Source organism: Microtus pennsylvanicus, chromosome 1 (assembly GCF_037038515.1).
Source record: "Microtus pennsylvanicus isolate mMicPen1 chromosome 1, mMicPen1.hap1, whole genome shotgun sequence".
NCBI lineage: Eukaryota > Metazoa > Chordata > Mammalia > Rodentia > Cricetidae > Microtus > Microtus pennsylvanicus.
Window position 1 is genome coordinate 39289949 of NC_134579.1, and position 17856 is coordinate 39307804.

The 17856-nt window shown below is 41.1% G+C and overlaps 1 protein-coding gene across 2 annotated transcripts in view; it reads left to right on the forward strand.

Moving 5' to 3' along the window:
• Positions 1 to 9715: 9715 nt before the first annotated feature.
• Positions 9716 to 17856, forward strand: part of Adgrg7 (adhesion G protein-coupled receptor G7) — a 59014-nt gene continuing 50873 nt past the window's right edge. For both annotated transcript variants that reach the window (XM_075955028.1, XM_075955037.1), the window contains exon 1: positions 9716 to 10054. In XM_075955028.1, the coding sequence (XP_075811143.1) occupies positions 9940 to 10054 (115 nt within the window). In that variant the 5' untranslated portion in view covers positions 9716 to 9939. The remainder of the gene's footprint in view (positions 10055 to 17856) is intronic.

A 17856-nucleotide genomic window follows, 5' to 3' on the forward strand; every position in this document is an offset into this window, starting at 1 on the left:
AGGGGATACCTTCATGAAACCAACAGAAGGCCGTAGCAATTTAGGATGGAACAACTTATCCCCTGCTTAGCTATAGCTCCATGTTCCCTTTGTCTCCTAGAGAGAGCCTAAGTTCATTAGCACTACACTCGGAGTTTTGATGCTGAGAGCTAAAATTAAGTTGTCTTAGCCTGATTTTTAATTAGTTGTACAATTATGCTTTATGTTGGACTCCAAACCTAACAACTGACCATGTTAATTCCTTATCTGTTTTTTATTAACCACCCTCCTTCCATCCACCTCAGGTTAGTTTTGAAGGTTCTTTAAGGCTGTGTTTGCAACATTTCCCCCTGCTACTGCAGACTTCCTTCTCCCATCACTATCTCTAAAGTCCAGAGATTAAGCCAACTGGGTCACATGCTTTGCAACCCCTGTCATTGGAAATAAAATGCTCCTTGTCATGACTCTGTAGGGCTGAAGAAGACCATACTCTTCCCTCTCCACTATTTCAGCTAAGGAAACTTCTTCCCACTGCTACAGTGGAGAGGCCCTATGGGCATAGAAGGGAAGGTGGCCCCTAAAAGCTAATGCTCCCTATGGTCCAGAAAAAAATATGTGATATCCGTATTTCCAGTTTGGAAAGTGTGCATTCAGTAAACAAAGAGCAGACATAAGAGAGCAAGAACAAATATTGTCTTATGGACAAAGGCAGCAGCTATATTGCAAAACATCAAGTCAGGTGGCAGCATATGACAAAGACTGTCGGGTGAGCTGACTGAGAGCAAACAGAGGCGGCATTATTATATCTGGAGCTTATAACAGCCCACAGAAATGCACCAGGGAAGCTTCATTGAGTTCATTGAGTTCCCAACAGAGAGGTTGTCTTCGTACCAGCGAGCTTCTGTTTGCTCATCTCTGTAGGTTTCTTTAATACTACGGGACGGGACAGACAAGAGCAATCTCTTTTGGAAAGAGTGTCTCCTTTCTGCTGTTCTCAAGGACACAGTTGGGTTTTTGTTTGTTGTTTGTTTAATTTTACTTTTATTGATTCTTTATGGATTTTACATGATGTATTCTGATCCCACTTATCTCCCTGTCTCCTCGAACGCCCCCTCTGCCCTTGCAACACCCCCAAAGAAAACCAAAGTTAAAAGAAAAAACAAAACAAAGAAACAAGACAAAAAGAACAATAAAAGAAGACTCTTATTGCAGAAGCTGTAGTGAGGCCCGTTGAGACACACAGTTTGCCCATGAGTCCACTCATCTTTACTTGCAAGTGCTCGTTGCCACAAGTCGTAGGTCTGGCTCGAGGCCTCTGGTTTCTGCTACACCACCCCACAGATAACGGGCTCTCACTGCGGCTCCTCTCGGATATCCTGTTGTCGACCTGTGTCATGGAGATCCTGCTATTTTGGCTGCTCCAACAGTTTGTAGATGTTGGGGTGGTCCAGCTCATAGCCTTGGTTCTGGACCTAAGTGGTAGCTGTGCTGTCTGCTCATTCGCTTTCCCTCTTTGTCACTACCCCGTTGAACTCTCCAGAACAACTTGGCTAGCTCACCCAGTGCAGCCTACAACAAGGAGTGGGGCCAGTGCTCCTGATCTCCAGCCCTCAGATCGGGATCCCCTAGCGCATATGGTCAGGGACAACTCTACTGTTTTGCCCAGGCAAGGTGTAGGGTCCTCTATCCTGATTGCTTCACGGGGAAGGTGGGGGTGCATATGAGAATAGCACAAAGCTTTAAAATCCTTAGCTGTTTGTCCACAGAGTTAAGGGTTCATCGTATCCTAGAACAGGGACATTTAGAGGACACTTAAACACGCTGGGACCTGAGACAAGGGAGGGTCCCTCATCCCTCCTTAAATAAGTCTAAACATCACACGTGGCATTCACCAACATCCACTAACCTTTAGGAAAGAACCCCAGAATCAGTGATGATGTTGGTTCAAAAATCTCTCAGGGTCCCAGGCTCACAGGAGGAAACATCATCTTGCACCAGAAGGGGGCGCTCTTCCACTTCCAAGGTTCCTAGTGAATTATGATGGCTGCTATTTCTTAGGGCGACTTGTTCCATTGCATCCGATTCAAAAGGAAGGCCACCAGCTAGCTTCGACTTCTCTGGCATTTGAACCAGAGGTTCGGGAGAGAGATGGTGAGGACAGCAGTGCTTGGGAAACATCCGTCTTTCCACCACTTGCTTTTCCACTTCCCACCCCTTCAAAGTCAGGGACTTACTGAATTATAAAAAGAATTATAAAAAATCAATTTACACTCCATTGCAAGAAATTGCTTTAATTTTTTGCACATCTGTGTTCTGATGGTTTTACACAACGGTAAGCGGATGAGGCCTGAAAGGTGCTACAGAATAGGATTACCAGAGGAAAAGACAAAAGTAATGATGCTCCCCTCTAGTGGTAGAGGGTGGGAAAACGCTCCTAAGTGGAAATTCCTCCCTAAACCCAAATAAGCCAGTTCACTGAAACAACACCCGCTGTTGCTGTTACTCTTGGTGGCCCACCAGTCTGTTGCTGAAGATACTTTTGTGACAGGACACGGACGTTTCAAGCTAGTAATGAACTGGAAGTTTCCTCCTTGCTGGCTAGCTTTCATGGCACCAGAAGGTGTTAGCAAGCTGATGAGGGAGAAAAGTCCTTAAGAATCTGACCCAAGTCTGCTCCTGTAAACTACTAACAGCCAGCCTGACGGAATATGCCATTAGTGAGATGGTAGCATTAATGTTATGGGGTTAACTGCTTTTATGATTGGATTATGGGCCCATTTCAAACAGGACATAATTAATGTGTCATACTATAAACCAGACCAAGAACCTGTAGCTGGGGAGGTCATACGACCTAAGGGAGGTCCTACCGCTACTATTTTGTTAAGTGACAGTATAAAACCACCTCCTATTTCAATGTGCATGGGTTAGTGCAACTCTTGGCCTTCATCCTAAAACCTTCTTTTTGCAGGGAGAGGCAGTTAATACAAACTCTCAAGAAAAGGTGACTACAGAGTACTCAGTCCTAAATGGCCATCTGTATCACCTTACTGTGCGCCCCCATCCCCTCGAGTCCGTGGTGAAAAGGCTGAGAGATAGCCTGAAGGAGTCGGAGGCCAAGGAAGACTATCGTCAATTTAGATGAAGCAGGACCACTGCACTCCTGAACTCACAGTCCTGTGACTGCCTACATAAGACCAGCATATGTCAAATCAGAGAAACGTTCCAGTACTGATTTTGGAGACAGGCACACCAGGCCCCACTTCTAGCTGAATAACTGTTGACAGTCAATGGCTTCAAGGGGCAAAGACAGTACAGCCCAGGGTAAGGGTTGCCCGTGCTCCATTGAATGGCCCCATACCCGTGAGCATATGTGCACCACTAATCCACCAAGTTTGGTTTAGAAAGAGGCATGGAGTTGGTGGGAGACAAGTTGGGGATTCTAGGAGGAGCTGGAGAAGGGGACTAGCGAATGGACATGATTGAAATACTTAGACGAAATTCTCAAGAGTTAAATAAAAATATTGCTTAAATATAGAGGTAAAATTTAGACTAAGTTTAAAACTCTTATATATTAATTTTTAATACAGAAATCCACTGTTATAGATGCAATTGTCTCCCAACTTCCTCTACTTCCTATTTTGAAGACCTAGCCCCTACCCACATACCTCAGAGTGTCACCATATTTTAGGTATGGTGAAACCTATAGCCACTGGAGAAGGTAATCTTCAGCTCAATATGACAAATGTCCTTATAGAAGGGGGGAATTAAGGGAGATTGAGAAGATAATGTGATCGTAAAGATCTATTTCAGTATGATGTACCTGCAAGTCAAAAATCAAAAAACAGCAACAATTGACAGCAAACACCAGAAACTTGGAGGCAGACAAGGACCAGATAGATCTCTGCCTAGCACCTTCCAAAGGAACACGATTTGTCCAGCACCAAGATCTTCAGTTTCTAGTCTCAAGTGCTTTGAGGCATTAATTTCTGTTCTTTAAGATATTCCACTTATGATATTTCATTAAAGCATCCTGAGAAGTTGATAGATTCCCATTGCTTTAACATGAGTTTTGAACTTAATGATTTAGATGTAAAAAAAGACAAGCATTCATTTGTTCTAGGAAATAATATATTGAGGGCTTTCAGTAAATATCAAGAATAAAGATATCATCCCCCAGATTTTTACCAAACATGAGATGCATCATATTCCATGCAAAACTTTTTGGAAACTTGGTTTGGATATACATTTATACCGTTTTGTGGTTCCAGCAAGTTGATCTGTTTCCTCAGCCTGTCCTGCTGTCGTTATAACAGCCCTCAGAGAGGTCGTGTTCACACTTGTAGTGAAAATCATCTGTTGATCAGTGATGTCTGCATGCTTTTTGGTACGTTTAATATAGCAGCGGTGGTGGTTTAGATGAGAGATGCCCTTTGTAGGCTCCCATAATTGAATGCATGGTATCCAGCTGGTTGTGAGGAAGTTGTGAAACCTTTGGGAGAGCCTTGCTGGGAGAGGTCCATTGGGGCCAGACTGTGGGCGCATAGAGTCTTGCCCCAGTACCTGTTAGCTGTTTGCTTTTTGCTGACATTTGTGCGCTCTCAGCTTTCTATAACTGTTCTGTGTCTGAGCCTGTGGCTTGCTGCTCCAGCACAATGGATTCTCATCCCTGTGAAACTGTAAGTCAAAATAAAGCTCATTTCTCCCCGTGTTATGTCTTGGTCATGGTCACGCTCTGTCTTATCACAACAACAGAAAGCAAACTAACACAGTTGCTCTCTATCTAAATCATAGATTCCTCCAGTGTCTTTGATTTTCATACTCTTTTTAAGCTTTCTGGGTTCATGGGCCTCTTGTCTTTCAACATGCCTGATATTTATTGCAAAGTATTCCCGATATTAGTTCTCCAGAGAGCTACCAACAATAGGATAGACCGTGCTTTACAGTGATTTTTATCTCAACATTACCTCCCGAAGGCAGGACAGACACATGACTCAGGAGGTTAACAAAAACCTATACAATCCAGGAAGTCAACAAAATCTCCACAACTCAGGAAGTCAACAAAACCTACACAACTCGGAAAGCTCAGAAGGAGTAGTTGGCTTCAATGTTCATATGCTTGCCTGCTTGACCTATTATCCTACATGTAACTACTACTATTGTTTCTGCTGCCCACATCCGTGTGTGGGTGCCCTTGCTCCTTACACATGCCCTAGCCAAAATCTCCACACTGCAGATGTCTTCCTCACTCAGCCTCCGGCTTGCCTGCTGAGTCATGACCTGTGAAGGGAGTCTTGCTCTGCAAACGGTGTCCTATTCTTCCTTCTCTACCTCTGACTCGCCACATTTAGTGTCCCACATTGCTTGTGGTCGGGGCCGGGACCAGCCAAGACCTAAATTATTTCTCGTCCCAGAGTAAAGGTGTGGGAATAAAAACACAACTTTCATGACTTTATCAGGAGGGAGTTTTTAGTACTCCTTTATAAAATCCTGAGTTCACATTCTGAGAATCACCTGCATTTATTCTCCAAACAGCTTTTATATCAAAACTTAAGCTGAGGGGGAAGTACATTAACGTTCTGTTTCCTAGGTAGCAGCGAGAATAACTTTGGTCACATCCATACCTATGCCTGCTCTGTCATGTAGACTGAAAAAAAAAAATCTCTTTCCCAGGAGACCTCCTAAATTACAACAGAAGGTGCAGAACAACATTAGTATATCCTGGCCACTTGCTTTGGATGATGTCAGTTTGTCTCACTATCAAAGGCTAGGTGACCACCTTCTGTGTGGAAGGTGCAAATTGAGCCTTGCCAGGTCGCTCAGAATCTTGACTGCCATACCATGCAGGAATGTGGCCTGTGTAATCCAGCCTCTAGAGATTGTCTCCCCTAATTGACATTGACCTTCCATATTAGCTTACTCGTCCTCAGCACAGGAATGACTCTTCATTCCGGTTCGGGCGTGGCAGTTTAAGCTAGTTTCCCTTTTATAGATGTTCACACCACTCTACTTATCATTGACACCCACTCTGAGTCACAGGGCCTCTGACACATGATAAACACTTTCCTTTCTCTTGTTCAGATCAAGTCTTTATGACGAAAATGCATAGGAATGACAGGTCTAATGGCTATTTAAAATATGAAGAGATGGAGGCCTGGATTTTGTGTGATTTATTTGAGGCCATGAAACAAATCAGTGACAGCATAAAGACAACCCAAGACTCCCTAAGTGGCAGCTGTGTAACGACAGAGACCTTGTCCCTCTGTCTTATTATTACCCACACGTTCACTACATTGTATGCTTTGAATAGAATAAATAAGTCATTTCCCATTTATCTTTTTTCTTCTTTGTCTTCTTGACTTGTGTGCATAGAAAACAGTGATTGTGTTGGTGACTTTTGAGCCTGTGTGAGGGACTCTTTGACCATCAAATTAAAGGAGGAAAGATGATTTGGTTCAGCTTCTGAAGGAGTCCATGGGATTGTTGTTGTTGTTGCTTGTTTTTTGTTTGTTTGTTTTTGTCCCATGTGTCTTGGGAGAGCATCATAGTAGCAAGAATTTGTAATAGATGAGTCACTTTGCCTCATGGAAGAGAAGAGAAAAAGAAAAAGAGAGACTGAGGGGGAGGGCAGGACAAGATATAGATCTCAGGATATGTTCCTATGACCTACTTCTTCTGGCTAGCGTCTATCTCCTAACAATTTCAGAACCTACCAACCTGGGCACCAACCTTACAATAAATGAACTTTGTTGAAGAGATACTTCATATCCAAAACATAAGAGTGACTGTTTATACATTTTACTGTATTTAATGACAATTATCCATGTTTTTATATGAATGCAAACATCTGAGTTTGTATGTCTGGGGTTTTTTCCATCCCACATATTTCTAGTGTTCCTAGCAAATAAGGGCAATCATATGAGGCTATGATTATTGCAGCATCCCAGAGTTCCTGTGCATCTACCAACTGGGAGAAAAAAATGCCTCTGCCCCACCAAAATCAGTTTTCCAGCCATTGGGCTCCCTTCCCTTCAAAATGTGTGTAACCTTGCAAGGAAAAAAAAAAGCCTGTCATCCTGGTAGGGTAACCATGGGCTCCACAATCCATCATTGGAGTCATCCTCTTCTGCAATAGTCACCTTTTTCACACAAAGCAAGGTTTCCATAGCATGTTCTGAAGAATGGCATCCCCGAGAGGGCCTTCCTGAGAAGGGAGTTCTGTAGTTAAGAAACACTGGAAGCTTGGCAGTATACAATGCATTTGCACACACTGGAGACTGCAAGGCGTTCCATGTAGAACACCATTTAACTTTGTGTGAGCTGGCGTTGCTCAAGATTCCATAATCACAGAGCTCATCTTGCTGTCGTCTCTCACCTTGTTTCTGCCCTGGGAAAAGCATTGTGTTGTGAAGCTAACGAGGCAAAGACACAAAATGTATGTAGTGCTGTGCTCAATGTATTCTCTTTTTAATAGGTGATAATTCATCTTCTTAGTTAGTTACTTATGGAACATTGTTATTTTTAATACTGAAAAGGTAATATATAAGTTATGTCAATTGAAAATACAAACATACTATGCATGCCACAAAAAGGGCATAAAGAATTTTTAAATTTCTTGTGTCTTAGATCTCTTGGATTGCAATGAAAAATTTTTTTATGTACCTTACTCTAGCCATTTTGGTAGATAGTATAGACATGCAAAAATAGGTATTATAATATATTCACAACAAACAGATAATGAACATGGATTCGTTTGCTTTTTTTTCTTCTGTAGCAGTCTCTAAATTGTTTCATTTTTGTAGGTGCCCACTCCTACAAAGCCAGCTAGGGTACCTGGAATGGGGGTCATTAAAGCCAAAGGAACATCAGATGAAAGAATCTGAGACAGAAGACATGGAATAGAATCGGGAGGTCTGTTTGGTCATGTCAAAAACAGACAGCCCACAGTTTATTTCAGGAATCGTTTATATACAAATGCAGAACAAAGCACAGCACAGTCAGTCAGTATCCAACCACAAGATCATTACTGTCCTTGAGTGAGAAGTCTCCTCTCTAACACGTACTTGCTACTCGGAAGCAGCCTCTCTTTCTGTCTTGATGTTTCTGAGGTTTGGTGTCAGCAGTATTCTTTCTACTGGATAGAGAGTATTTTTCTCGTGGACAAAATGCTCTTTCCCATTGGCTGAATCAGAAGTCTCTCACAGCCCTCAAGGTTATTGGAAAAAGCAGAGCAGGCAGGCTTGACCTCATGACTTCTTTAAATCAGAATTGACTCCAAATAGAAACTGAGCCACACATGGGCTCCCACACATTTTGTGATATATTAATGTGTTTTCATGAAGTTCTAGGATGAAGTAAAATTAAGACTTTATATTAATATCCCCCCAGAGTTGTACTTTAGAAAGTATTATTGAGAATTAGGGGATAATACATAATTTTGAGTTGTAAATAAATAATCAGTTTAGATGTAAAATTTATTTAATATTTTCAGAAGAGTATTCTGTGGAAATTACACTTGTTATCTTTAATAGTTGTGGTCTTTCTTGTCAGAAATGACTGCCTTGTTCCTCACCCCAAGAGAATATGATTGTTTTGAGGACTTGTCCCTGCCTGTGACAGTACTGACATGTTAGCTCTTAATCATCTTGGGTCTAAATTAATGGAGGTCCCATTGGAGCATTGATTCAATCACCAGAATCAGAGCTTCAATGGCGTGAGTGTAATGATCTGTCTACTCATTAGTGACTTCATTTGAGACTAGAGAGGGCCAGGGGAGAGGAATGCCAGATCCCAAGAGTCACAGCTGCAGCTGCGAAGAAGCTTGATCATGGTTCCGATAGATTTCTTTCCTGAGAAATATATAAATATAAAATGTACTATAAACGATGTGGCTTAAATAACAGAAATGTATTGTTCCTTGTGTGTGGTGACTCCCCACCATAAAATTATTTTCATTGCTACTCCAGACTGTAATTTTGCCACTGTTATGAATCATACTGTAAATATCTGATATGCAGGGTATCTGATATGTGACCCCCTGTGAAAGGGTCATTTGACCTCCATAGGGGTCATAATCCATTGTTTAAACAAAGATGTCATTATAGTTGATTCTGTCCTAGGACTCTGAAGGGAGGCTCTGCTCCAACCCTTTCTCTGTAGCCTTTCTTTGCAGTTGGTTATCTTATCCCTGTGTCTCTTTATACATTGTCCTTCTGTGCACATCTACATCCAAATCTTCTCTTTTAAAGACAACAACTATGTTAGAACAAGGCCCACTCTATTGACCTCGATTCAGATCAATGACTTCCCCACATTTGCTTGGAGTTAAGACTCCAACACAAAAATCAACCCTTAATAGAGGGGCTGTAAGTCCAGGTTTTAGTGCTTTTCATAATCCTCTTTGTGTCAGCATGCTCACTCCCCACTTGCAGCTCTTAGCATGTAGGCTCCTTCAGGAAATGCAAGCAGTGAGATCACATGTGGCTACTGCGCTTTATTGTCTCATTTGATAATATTCTTTATTACTCCAGGAAGATGTGTGAATATCCTGAAGCACCTGGCTGAGCTGTAGCCAACCAGAGGGGTCCATTGCTTTCCTGACTTCCTCCGTGGCTTCTCTTTGCTGGCCTCCTTCCTTCACAGTCCTTCTTGTCTGGAGATTCACCCTTTGATCCCCTAGGCTAATCCCTCCCCTTCTTTATTGCCTGGGTTGATTTCCTTTTCTGAGAACCCTGGTCCCTTGATCTCTCTCGTTGAAGAATGAGCACACTGCAAGCAAAAGCACACCTTCTATTCGGTGATTCCAACTACATTGTGCTGAATTAACTTCAAAACTCTCCAAACATGAGAATACCTGCCAAACAGATCCCTGAAAGGAAGGATTCTTTTCATGTTTTATAGCCATCTCTGATTACATTTCTTCACAAAAGGAGAAACCAGCTGATTTATCCAGAGTGGTGCAACATGCGTTCCTGTCAATCTTGCAATGTCCGGGTGCTGGTGGCTGTTGTGTGTGGGCTGCTGACGGGCGTCGTTTTGGGCCTGGGCATCTGGAGGTTGGCAGTAAGGATCAACAGAGGTAATGTCACTCTGTTATCGTTTGCTGGGTGGGTAGGGGGCTTGAACCTATGACTCTGTCATCTGATGTACTACTGCTAGAGCTGACCTTGTCCAGGCAATGGGGCTTTCTACAGTGCCTCTTATGAAGCATAAGACAGCAGCTGGTTCATGGCTAGTGGGTAGCTCTATGTATAAAAATATGTGTGCGGACAAATAAGCAGGGTGAAGAATGAGTTTTGAGTTGTTTTCTTTGTGCTATTTTAATTCCTGAGTTACTCATTCTGTCAACTCAGGAATTAAAATGAGTTACAATGTCTATTTGGGTTTACTTAGCTAAGTCCTAGAAAGGTAAATAGTTATGAGCACAGACTCCCAAGCAACCATGTACAACTATGTAGCAACTAAGTACAACCATGTAGAAATTCATCTCAAGAAGAAACTTTAGAGATGTTAGCATAGTTGGTGCTATGATGGTGCTAAAACAAAGCCCTTGGGAACTCAAAAGTACACTCCCGATGATTCTGATGCTGCCCCCTTTGGCCTCTGGAGAGGCACGATACAGCCATGGCTCTCAACCTGGGAATCGCAACATCTTTGTAAGTTGGATGACACTTTCGCAGGGGTCACCTAAGACCACTGAAAAACACAGATATGTACATTACAATTCATAAAAGTAGCAAAATCAGTTATGAAGTGGCAACAAAAATGTTAATAATTTTGTGATTGGGGTCAGTCACCACAACATGAGGAACTAGAGTAAAGGGTCGGAGCGTTAAGAGGGTTGAGACCCACTGCTATAAAGGGATTGAAACTTAGCGTGTGGAACATGTGAAACTGAATAGATGGACGTGACTAATATCAGTAAGGGGGAACAGTGTGCCCTCACAGAAGGCAGGAACCGTTGGCCAATGGTGCCAGCCTGCAGAGTGCTGTGCTGATAGCAATGGTCGATATTGGCTGCCGCTGGAGAGGTAGCCTGGAATGCAGCCGTCTCTAGTCCACCACAAAGACTCAGATTCAGAGAACACTGTGTGGGCAGCATCCAAAGAACTATAGTAAGAAGTGGGGGTGACAAAAGAAGAAAGTTAAGATTGTAAGGTTGGTAAAATCATTACATTCAGTTTGAAGAAAACCATAAGGAGTCTTTCTTACTGTTAACATTATTAAATGTGTAAGCTCTCTTTTAAAGGATACTTTTTTGAGAAATTTCTTCCTTCTTGCTGTATTCATAAAGGCATCTATTTTTAAAGGAAAACTTGTGGCTTTTAAGTGACATAGTTCAATCAGACTATCGCAGGGACAAAGTACAAAACCAGCGTGAGGAACAGAACGGAGCAGAGGACAGAAACTGAGTGATTGTTAGAGGCTTAGGGAGAGCTTTAGCCCTGTGCACACACCTCTGAACTGCTGGAGGTCTAAGGCCTCTGAAGGAAATAGAAAAGGCAATAAAAGCTCTGTTTCTCAGAGGACTAATGTGCCAGTGCCTCAGAAAGACTAGCTTTGCCCCGGATGTTAGTTTTTCAGTTGGTTCTCTGTATAAGAGCTATCTTCAGTTTTGGGGTAAAACCATTGGAAGTTGTCACTATTATTTCTTGTTTAAAGGCTGAAGACTAATCCTGTTTGCTGTTGCTGCTTGCCTTGTCAGTTTTATTTGGAATGTGCTTTAGTTCTGTCTTCGTTTGTTTAATTCTCTTCCATTCTTTCCCGTTAACTTCTGAGTGTTTCATCTCTTCTCTCCCACCCCCAGCTCGCTTCCTTCTCCCCATCTCATTTAATGCCATTATAGAGGGTTTCCTCTCTTGTCCCTTAATTATAAATTGTTCTTAGATTAATTTATTTGTAGAGATAGAGTTCATGCATACCTCAGAGAAACCAATGTAAGTGTGAATGCCTTCTTTTGTTCATTTTTGAGAGCTCGCTTTATAGTTCCAGCTGTCCTGGAACTCACAATATTTATCCCAGGTTGACGTCAACTCGTGGTCTCCTCCTGCTGCAGTCTCCCAAGTGCTAGGTTTACAGGCAAGACCCCACATGCCCGACTAACCATAAATACCTTATTTAGAAAAAACTGTATATGCACATATTCTAAATTAATTTACTACATTAGAAATTCATTTTATATAAACATAGTATATTTTTCACAAAAATGGTAATTTCTTTGTTAATAACAGAAGACAAAAACAAAAAACTCCATGCTAAGCGTGCAGAAGCTCATCTCTGCTGGTGCAGTAACCACCATGCTTCCGCAGTCCTCGCTAGGCATTCAGAAGCTCATCTCTGCTGGTGCAGTAACCACCATGCTTCCGCGGTCATTGCTAGGCATTCAGAAGCTCATCTCTGCTGGTGCAGTAACCGCCATGCTTCCGCGGTCCTCGCTAAGCATTCAGAAGCTCATCTCTGCTGGTGCAGTAACCACCATGCTTCTGCGGTCCTCGCTAGGCATTCAGAAGCTCATCTCTGCTGGTGCAGTAACTGCCATGCTTCCGCTATCACCTGGGAGACTGGGTTTTGCAGCATCGTAGTCTGTCTGTTTTGATCTTCTAGCACAGAACAGCAAAATAAACTCCATTTTCTTATAGTTTTTATCCAGGCCACTGCCTAATCTCAATGGAAAGGCAAATTCAAAATTGCCAACATCACAAATCAACTCTAATTATTCAAAGTGTTAAGTTTCTTTCTTAAAAAAAAAAAAGTGAACCATTGGTTTGAATGCCAAAGAAGCACTTTAAGACATGATCTATAGAATTCCAGTGACCTTCTATGAGCAACTGGAGCTTTTCAAAGTCCCACTCCTGTTTCTGAACTATGCCTCTTGTTTAAAGGTCACTACCAATTAAGGTTGTGGTTTTGGCAATGGACGCTGCTACTTAGGAGTAGCTGAGGCTTCTTTCAGCTTGGTTGGAGTAGTCTGTCATTTTTACATGACCGATAGAATTCTTTTTTTTTTTTGATGTTCATTGAGTTTTTAATGGTTGAATAACTGATATTTCTACATGATATCCCATAATTTATAAACATATATGCTGGATGTATTTTATTTTATTTTTATTTTTTATTTTTTTTATTGAAAAAAAATTTCCGCCTCCTCCCAGCCTCCCATTTCCCTCCCCCTCCTCCCACTCCTCTCCCTCTCCCCCCATCCCTCTCCCCCTCCCTCTCCAGTCTGAAGAGCAGTCAGGGTTCCCTGCCCTGTGGAAAGTCCAAAGAATGATTTTTTTCTATTGCCATGTGTTCTACGCTTCCTAATGCATGACTCTTATCCATTTATCATTTCTTTGGGCAAATGAAACTTCCAATAGTATCGATAGTTTCTGCAATTTCCAAGAGGAGTTCTAGACTTGGATCCTTCCCTATAGTGGCAGTTCCCCTACAGTTGCTTTCCCCCCATTTCACAAGAACATCTCGTTTGATGGCGTAGGCTTTCAGCTGAATGTCACCGTTCCATGGGGATTTCTCTACCTACCCAATACAAGTTCTTACCCATTTTCTCCTGTTCACACATACTTTTTTTCACAGTTCTTATTACTGACAATTTCTTCATCCTTACTTATTTTATTAAGAGGAGAGGGGCCTGATAAGAAACCTACCGTATTCCCTGCAACTAGATCTGAGTTACTGCAAGGGATAAACAAATCTTAGAAAAACTAAAGGTTGACTTAGACTTCTAGGGAGACCATAACAAAACACTGCAACCAGGTACTTTATACACTGCAGAAATCTCTTTTCCACAGTTATGGGCACCAGAGAGACTGAGGAAAAGTGAGCTCCAGCTTTGGAATCTAGTTCAGGTCTGTCTCATGGTTCTGAAGAGTCTTCTTGCTGCAACACCTTTTAAACTTTGACATTTAATGTTATTATATTGAAAATTTGATTTCAATACATGAATTTTGAGAGGATGTGTTCAGTCCATCACACGAAAGAAGAATTGTCAAATAGTTGTATTGAAAAATTATACAACAAAACTACCAAATCCTCATGCTTTCCTTTAAAATTAGTAAGAGAAATGCAAGTTTGGATGTTTAAAAAGAGATGTTTTCGTTTCCTGCTGCTGTTTGAAGCCATGTGGCATATGACCATTGGACCCTAGGCTTCATTAAGACCTCTCCAATTACATATAGCCTCTGTTTACCTGTATGACCAGTAATCCACTTCTGTTGGAAGAAATCTGTGTACTTCCAGAATCCCAGTCCTTTCACATTGAGTGTTCATAAAAAAATGTCTAATGTATTTTCAGAAATGTAGATGTAAGAGATCTACCTTTGTTGGTTTCATGCTTCTCATAGTAAGGGGCTTGCAATGGAAGAAGCAGTGTGGCTTTGAGTCCCATCACACTTGATAAGGAAAGTCAAATATAAATGCAGATTTCATTGCATTGTGCTCCTTTGACACTTACCAGTTTGAGCTAATCCTAACATAAATATACCCGGATGTTCACAACACAGTGGTGAGAGGATGCTTTCTTTAATTTGTATTAATAAGAAGGCATCTCAACCTCAATACACAACGGTGACACCTTATTTAACTGTATCTTTCAGTTCTGCCTCTAAGATCTCCCTACTTTCTGTTCCTTTCCTATACCAGCTGTAACCTTCCTTCCCCACCATAGGACAGACTTGTTCCTCGGCTTATCAAGGGCCTCCGAAGGTTTATATAGTCCCAAACCCGAGGTCATATTTTATGGCACTCATAATTCTCACTCAGTAAAAAATGTATGTTATCAGGAAAAGTCACGATGAGTTTATTGCTGCTCAGAAACTAACCTGCCCACAGACACTTGTCTTTCTTTTCTTTACTCAGTTTAGTACTTCCCACAGAATACATATACACAGTAATAAATCTAACTCCTGCAACGGATCCTAGAACACTAGGGCCATTTTAGTGTTAATGGAGGAAAGTATGTTGAGGTGACGAGGGTGGTGTCCAATTTCAATTCTTCACTTCCAAATCTCTCTCCTATTCCTTCTTCCCCCTTCCTGTTTCTGCACCTGTCCACACACTAAATATTTTTAATACAAAATTATCTACGGAAAGGGAGGGAGTCTTGCTCTAAGGATAAGCTTTGTTGTGCAAGTGACAGAGGGACAATGATAAGGATTATTGTGATTTATGAACCAGTGATGTAGCCGGGCGCTGGTGGTACACACCTTTAATCCCAGCACTCAGGAGGCAGAGGCAGGTGGATCTCTGTGAGCTCGAGGCCAGCCTGGTCTTCATGAGCTAGCTCCAGGACAGGCCCAAAGCTACACAGAGGAACCCTGTCTCGAAAAAGAAAAAAGAATCAGTGATGTTTACAGATCACATATCAAAAGTCATTATCTTAAACTAAGAAGCTGGATTCTTGGCTTAGTGGATTATTCCTGGGTTTTTCGGTGTTAGATTTTTAGGGATATGACCAGTAGTCTGGGCCAGACTCTAGTGACAAGCTGTTAAAGATCCTTCCAGAATACAGTGGCTAGGACTATTTTTGTGAGTGAGTGAGTAAGAAGAGAGCCCTAAAGCAAAGCTGTCTTACATCATGGCTGCTTAGTAACTGAGTGACTGGGCACATTCATCAATATTTCTGTGCCTCAGTTTCCCCCTCTCTTGTAAGAATGATGATAAATTTTGCCTCTTGGGGCTATTTTGATAATTAAATAAATCAATTCATTTGAAGATTCAAGACTTTATTTTTTTTCTTCTACGCACTCAGAACACCTGGGCAACTATTTTCTAATTTATGAAGTTTTAGGTCATCCAGTACTCACTCCTTGACTGGATACTATTGACCCACATTGGACCTTTGGATTGAGACTCAAGTTATTGCACAAACAGTCAACAATAGGTTTAATCATTAAGTTAAATTGGCTAGCTGAAAAGAGAAACAGAAAGTGTTTCAGGAACTTCCATAGAATATTTGCTTTTCAATATTTAGGCTACGTCATTAGTAAAAGACAGTTTATTAAAACATTTATTATATTTACTGAAAGTGTTAACCATATAGTTAATATTGAACAACTTTTATCTTAACAAAATATATACTTTATTTTATTTGCATACACTATTCTTCCTTCCTTTCCTCTTTCTCTTTCTTTCTCTGACCCATAGAATATGTTTTCTTAAACATGGCCAGCCTAATGTCTCCTTTTTGCAACTACAACTGTGAAAATATTTATATGAACAACTTCATCCTTCCGAGTTTACCTTTTATAGCTATGATAGAGCCTGAAAGTAGCTGGTGCTACTTTGGGTGACTTTTTGTGTGATTTAGGTACTTTAGAGGCTAAGAGTCTGAAGGGGGTAGAACACAGAGTTAAATATACCATTACAACAGAGAGTGGGTAGTCCAGTTTCAGCTAGATGTCCTTAACTAGAACTCAAGTGACAGAGAAGCCATTCAGCAAACACTTATTAACTTCCTATTCATTAACAACGTTCTAAGATCTAGAGATACAAGCTATGACCTTCACTCAATATACTCCTTAACTAGAAGACTTGTAATTAAAAGGCAGAATGACTAGGCATGGATAGATGCTTCTTCTTGCTTATTAAATGTATACAAATCATAACTAAATGTTCCAACACACCAACAGACTTCTGTACTTAAAGGGAAATCCCAGGAGACTGAAACACTGTAAAGAGTTGATACCATAACAATGAGTAGGCACTGTCGTAAACTCTCGAGGTTAAGGGTTTGGCGTGTCTATGGGCACAGAAGGTATGGTGGTAGACTGTGTAATGAGGAAGTTGGACCCAAGCCACTAGTGTGACACTTGAAGCCTTTAGGAGTCATATCAGCCATAACAAGGAGTTTAGAAGGTTTCTGTTCTCTATGCCACAGAAACATTAGATAACTCTTATCACCTACATTTTCTGTTGTGGTGGATTTGAGACTGGGTTTACCTAGGCTGGGATAACCTTGAACTCCTGATCCTCCTGTGGGCTTGAGCTGAAGGTGGGATTCTAGACTTCTGTTTAGCTTACCTTCTGAAAACTGCTTCTGTTTCTGCTCCTGTGCCAACACTGAAACCGTGTGCAGCTTAGTTCTCTACAATACCTGTCTCACCTGCCCCGCCCCCACGCCTGCTTTTTCTGTGATCCTTTCATTTTCCTCCATAGATGGCTGAAGATTCCTTTTATTATTTTTTTATTCTCTTTTTTTTTGGATACAATCTGTCTTTACTTATTCTGACTCATCGTCACCAGCTCACAGACTCTACATTAACATCTTAGGAAGAGGTCATTTGTGCTTTAGAAATTAAGAAACAGAAAATTCTAGAACAAGTATTCTTGGTGATAATATTTTTTTTTTAATTAATGGAATTAAAATCAAAGAAATGAAAGCAAACGATAGTTAAATGAATTATTTGAAATGATGAACTTAAGCAAATAAATGTTTAGAATGATTAATAAATAAAAACTAGTAATTCAACAATACATAAAGAAAGAAAGGCACTCCAATACACAGAAGTGGGATGTAAACAAAATCATAAGCAAATATCATAGAAAATTTTGCCTTGAAAATACATAAGCTGAGTCAAATGAAATAGTCTCCATATGAACAAATAAATGAATAGAAAGAACTAGTTCCCCCACAAGTGTCATGAGACCTCCCCGTACATTCCCACAGTGCACACACACATTAAAACTACAATGTGTCATTTAAATTTTTGAATAATTGAATAAGTAGCTTTTAAAAGCCCTGTATGAAAATGTCACTGGTTGTACTGTAAAATATGACAGGAAGGAAGAACATCACAGAATTGTTTTGAAGTCTCACATGCACACTTCAGTGAACTGTGATCTTCATAAAATATCTAAAACTTCATTACTGTTCCCAAGACC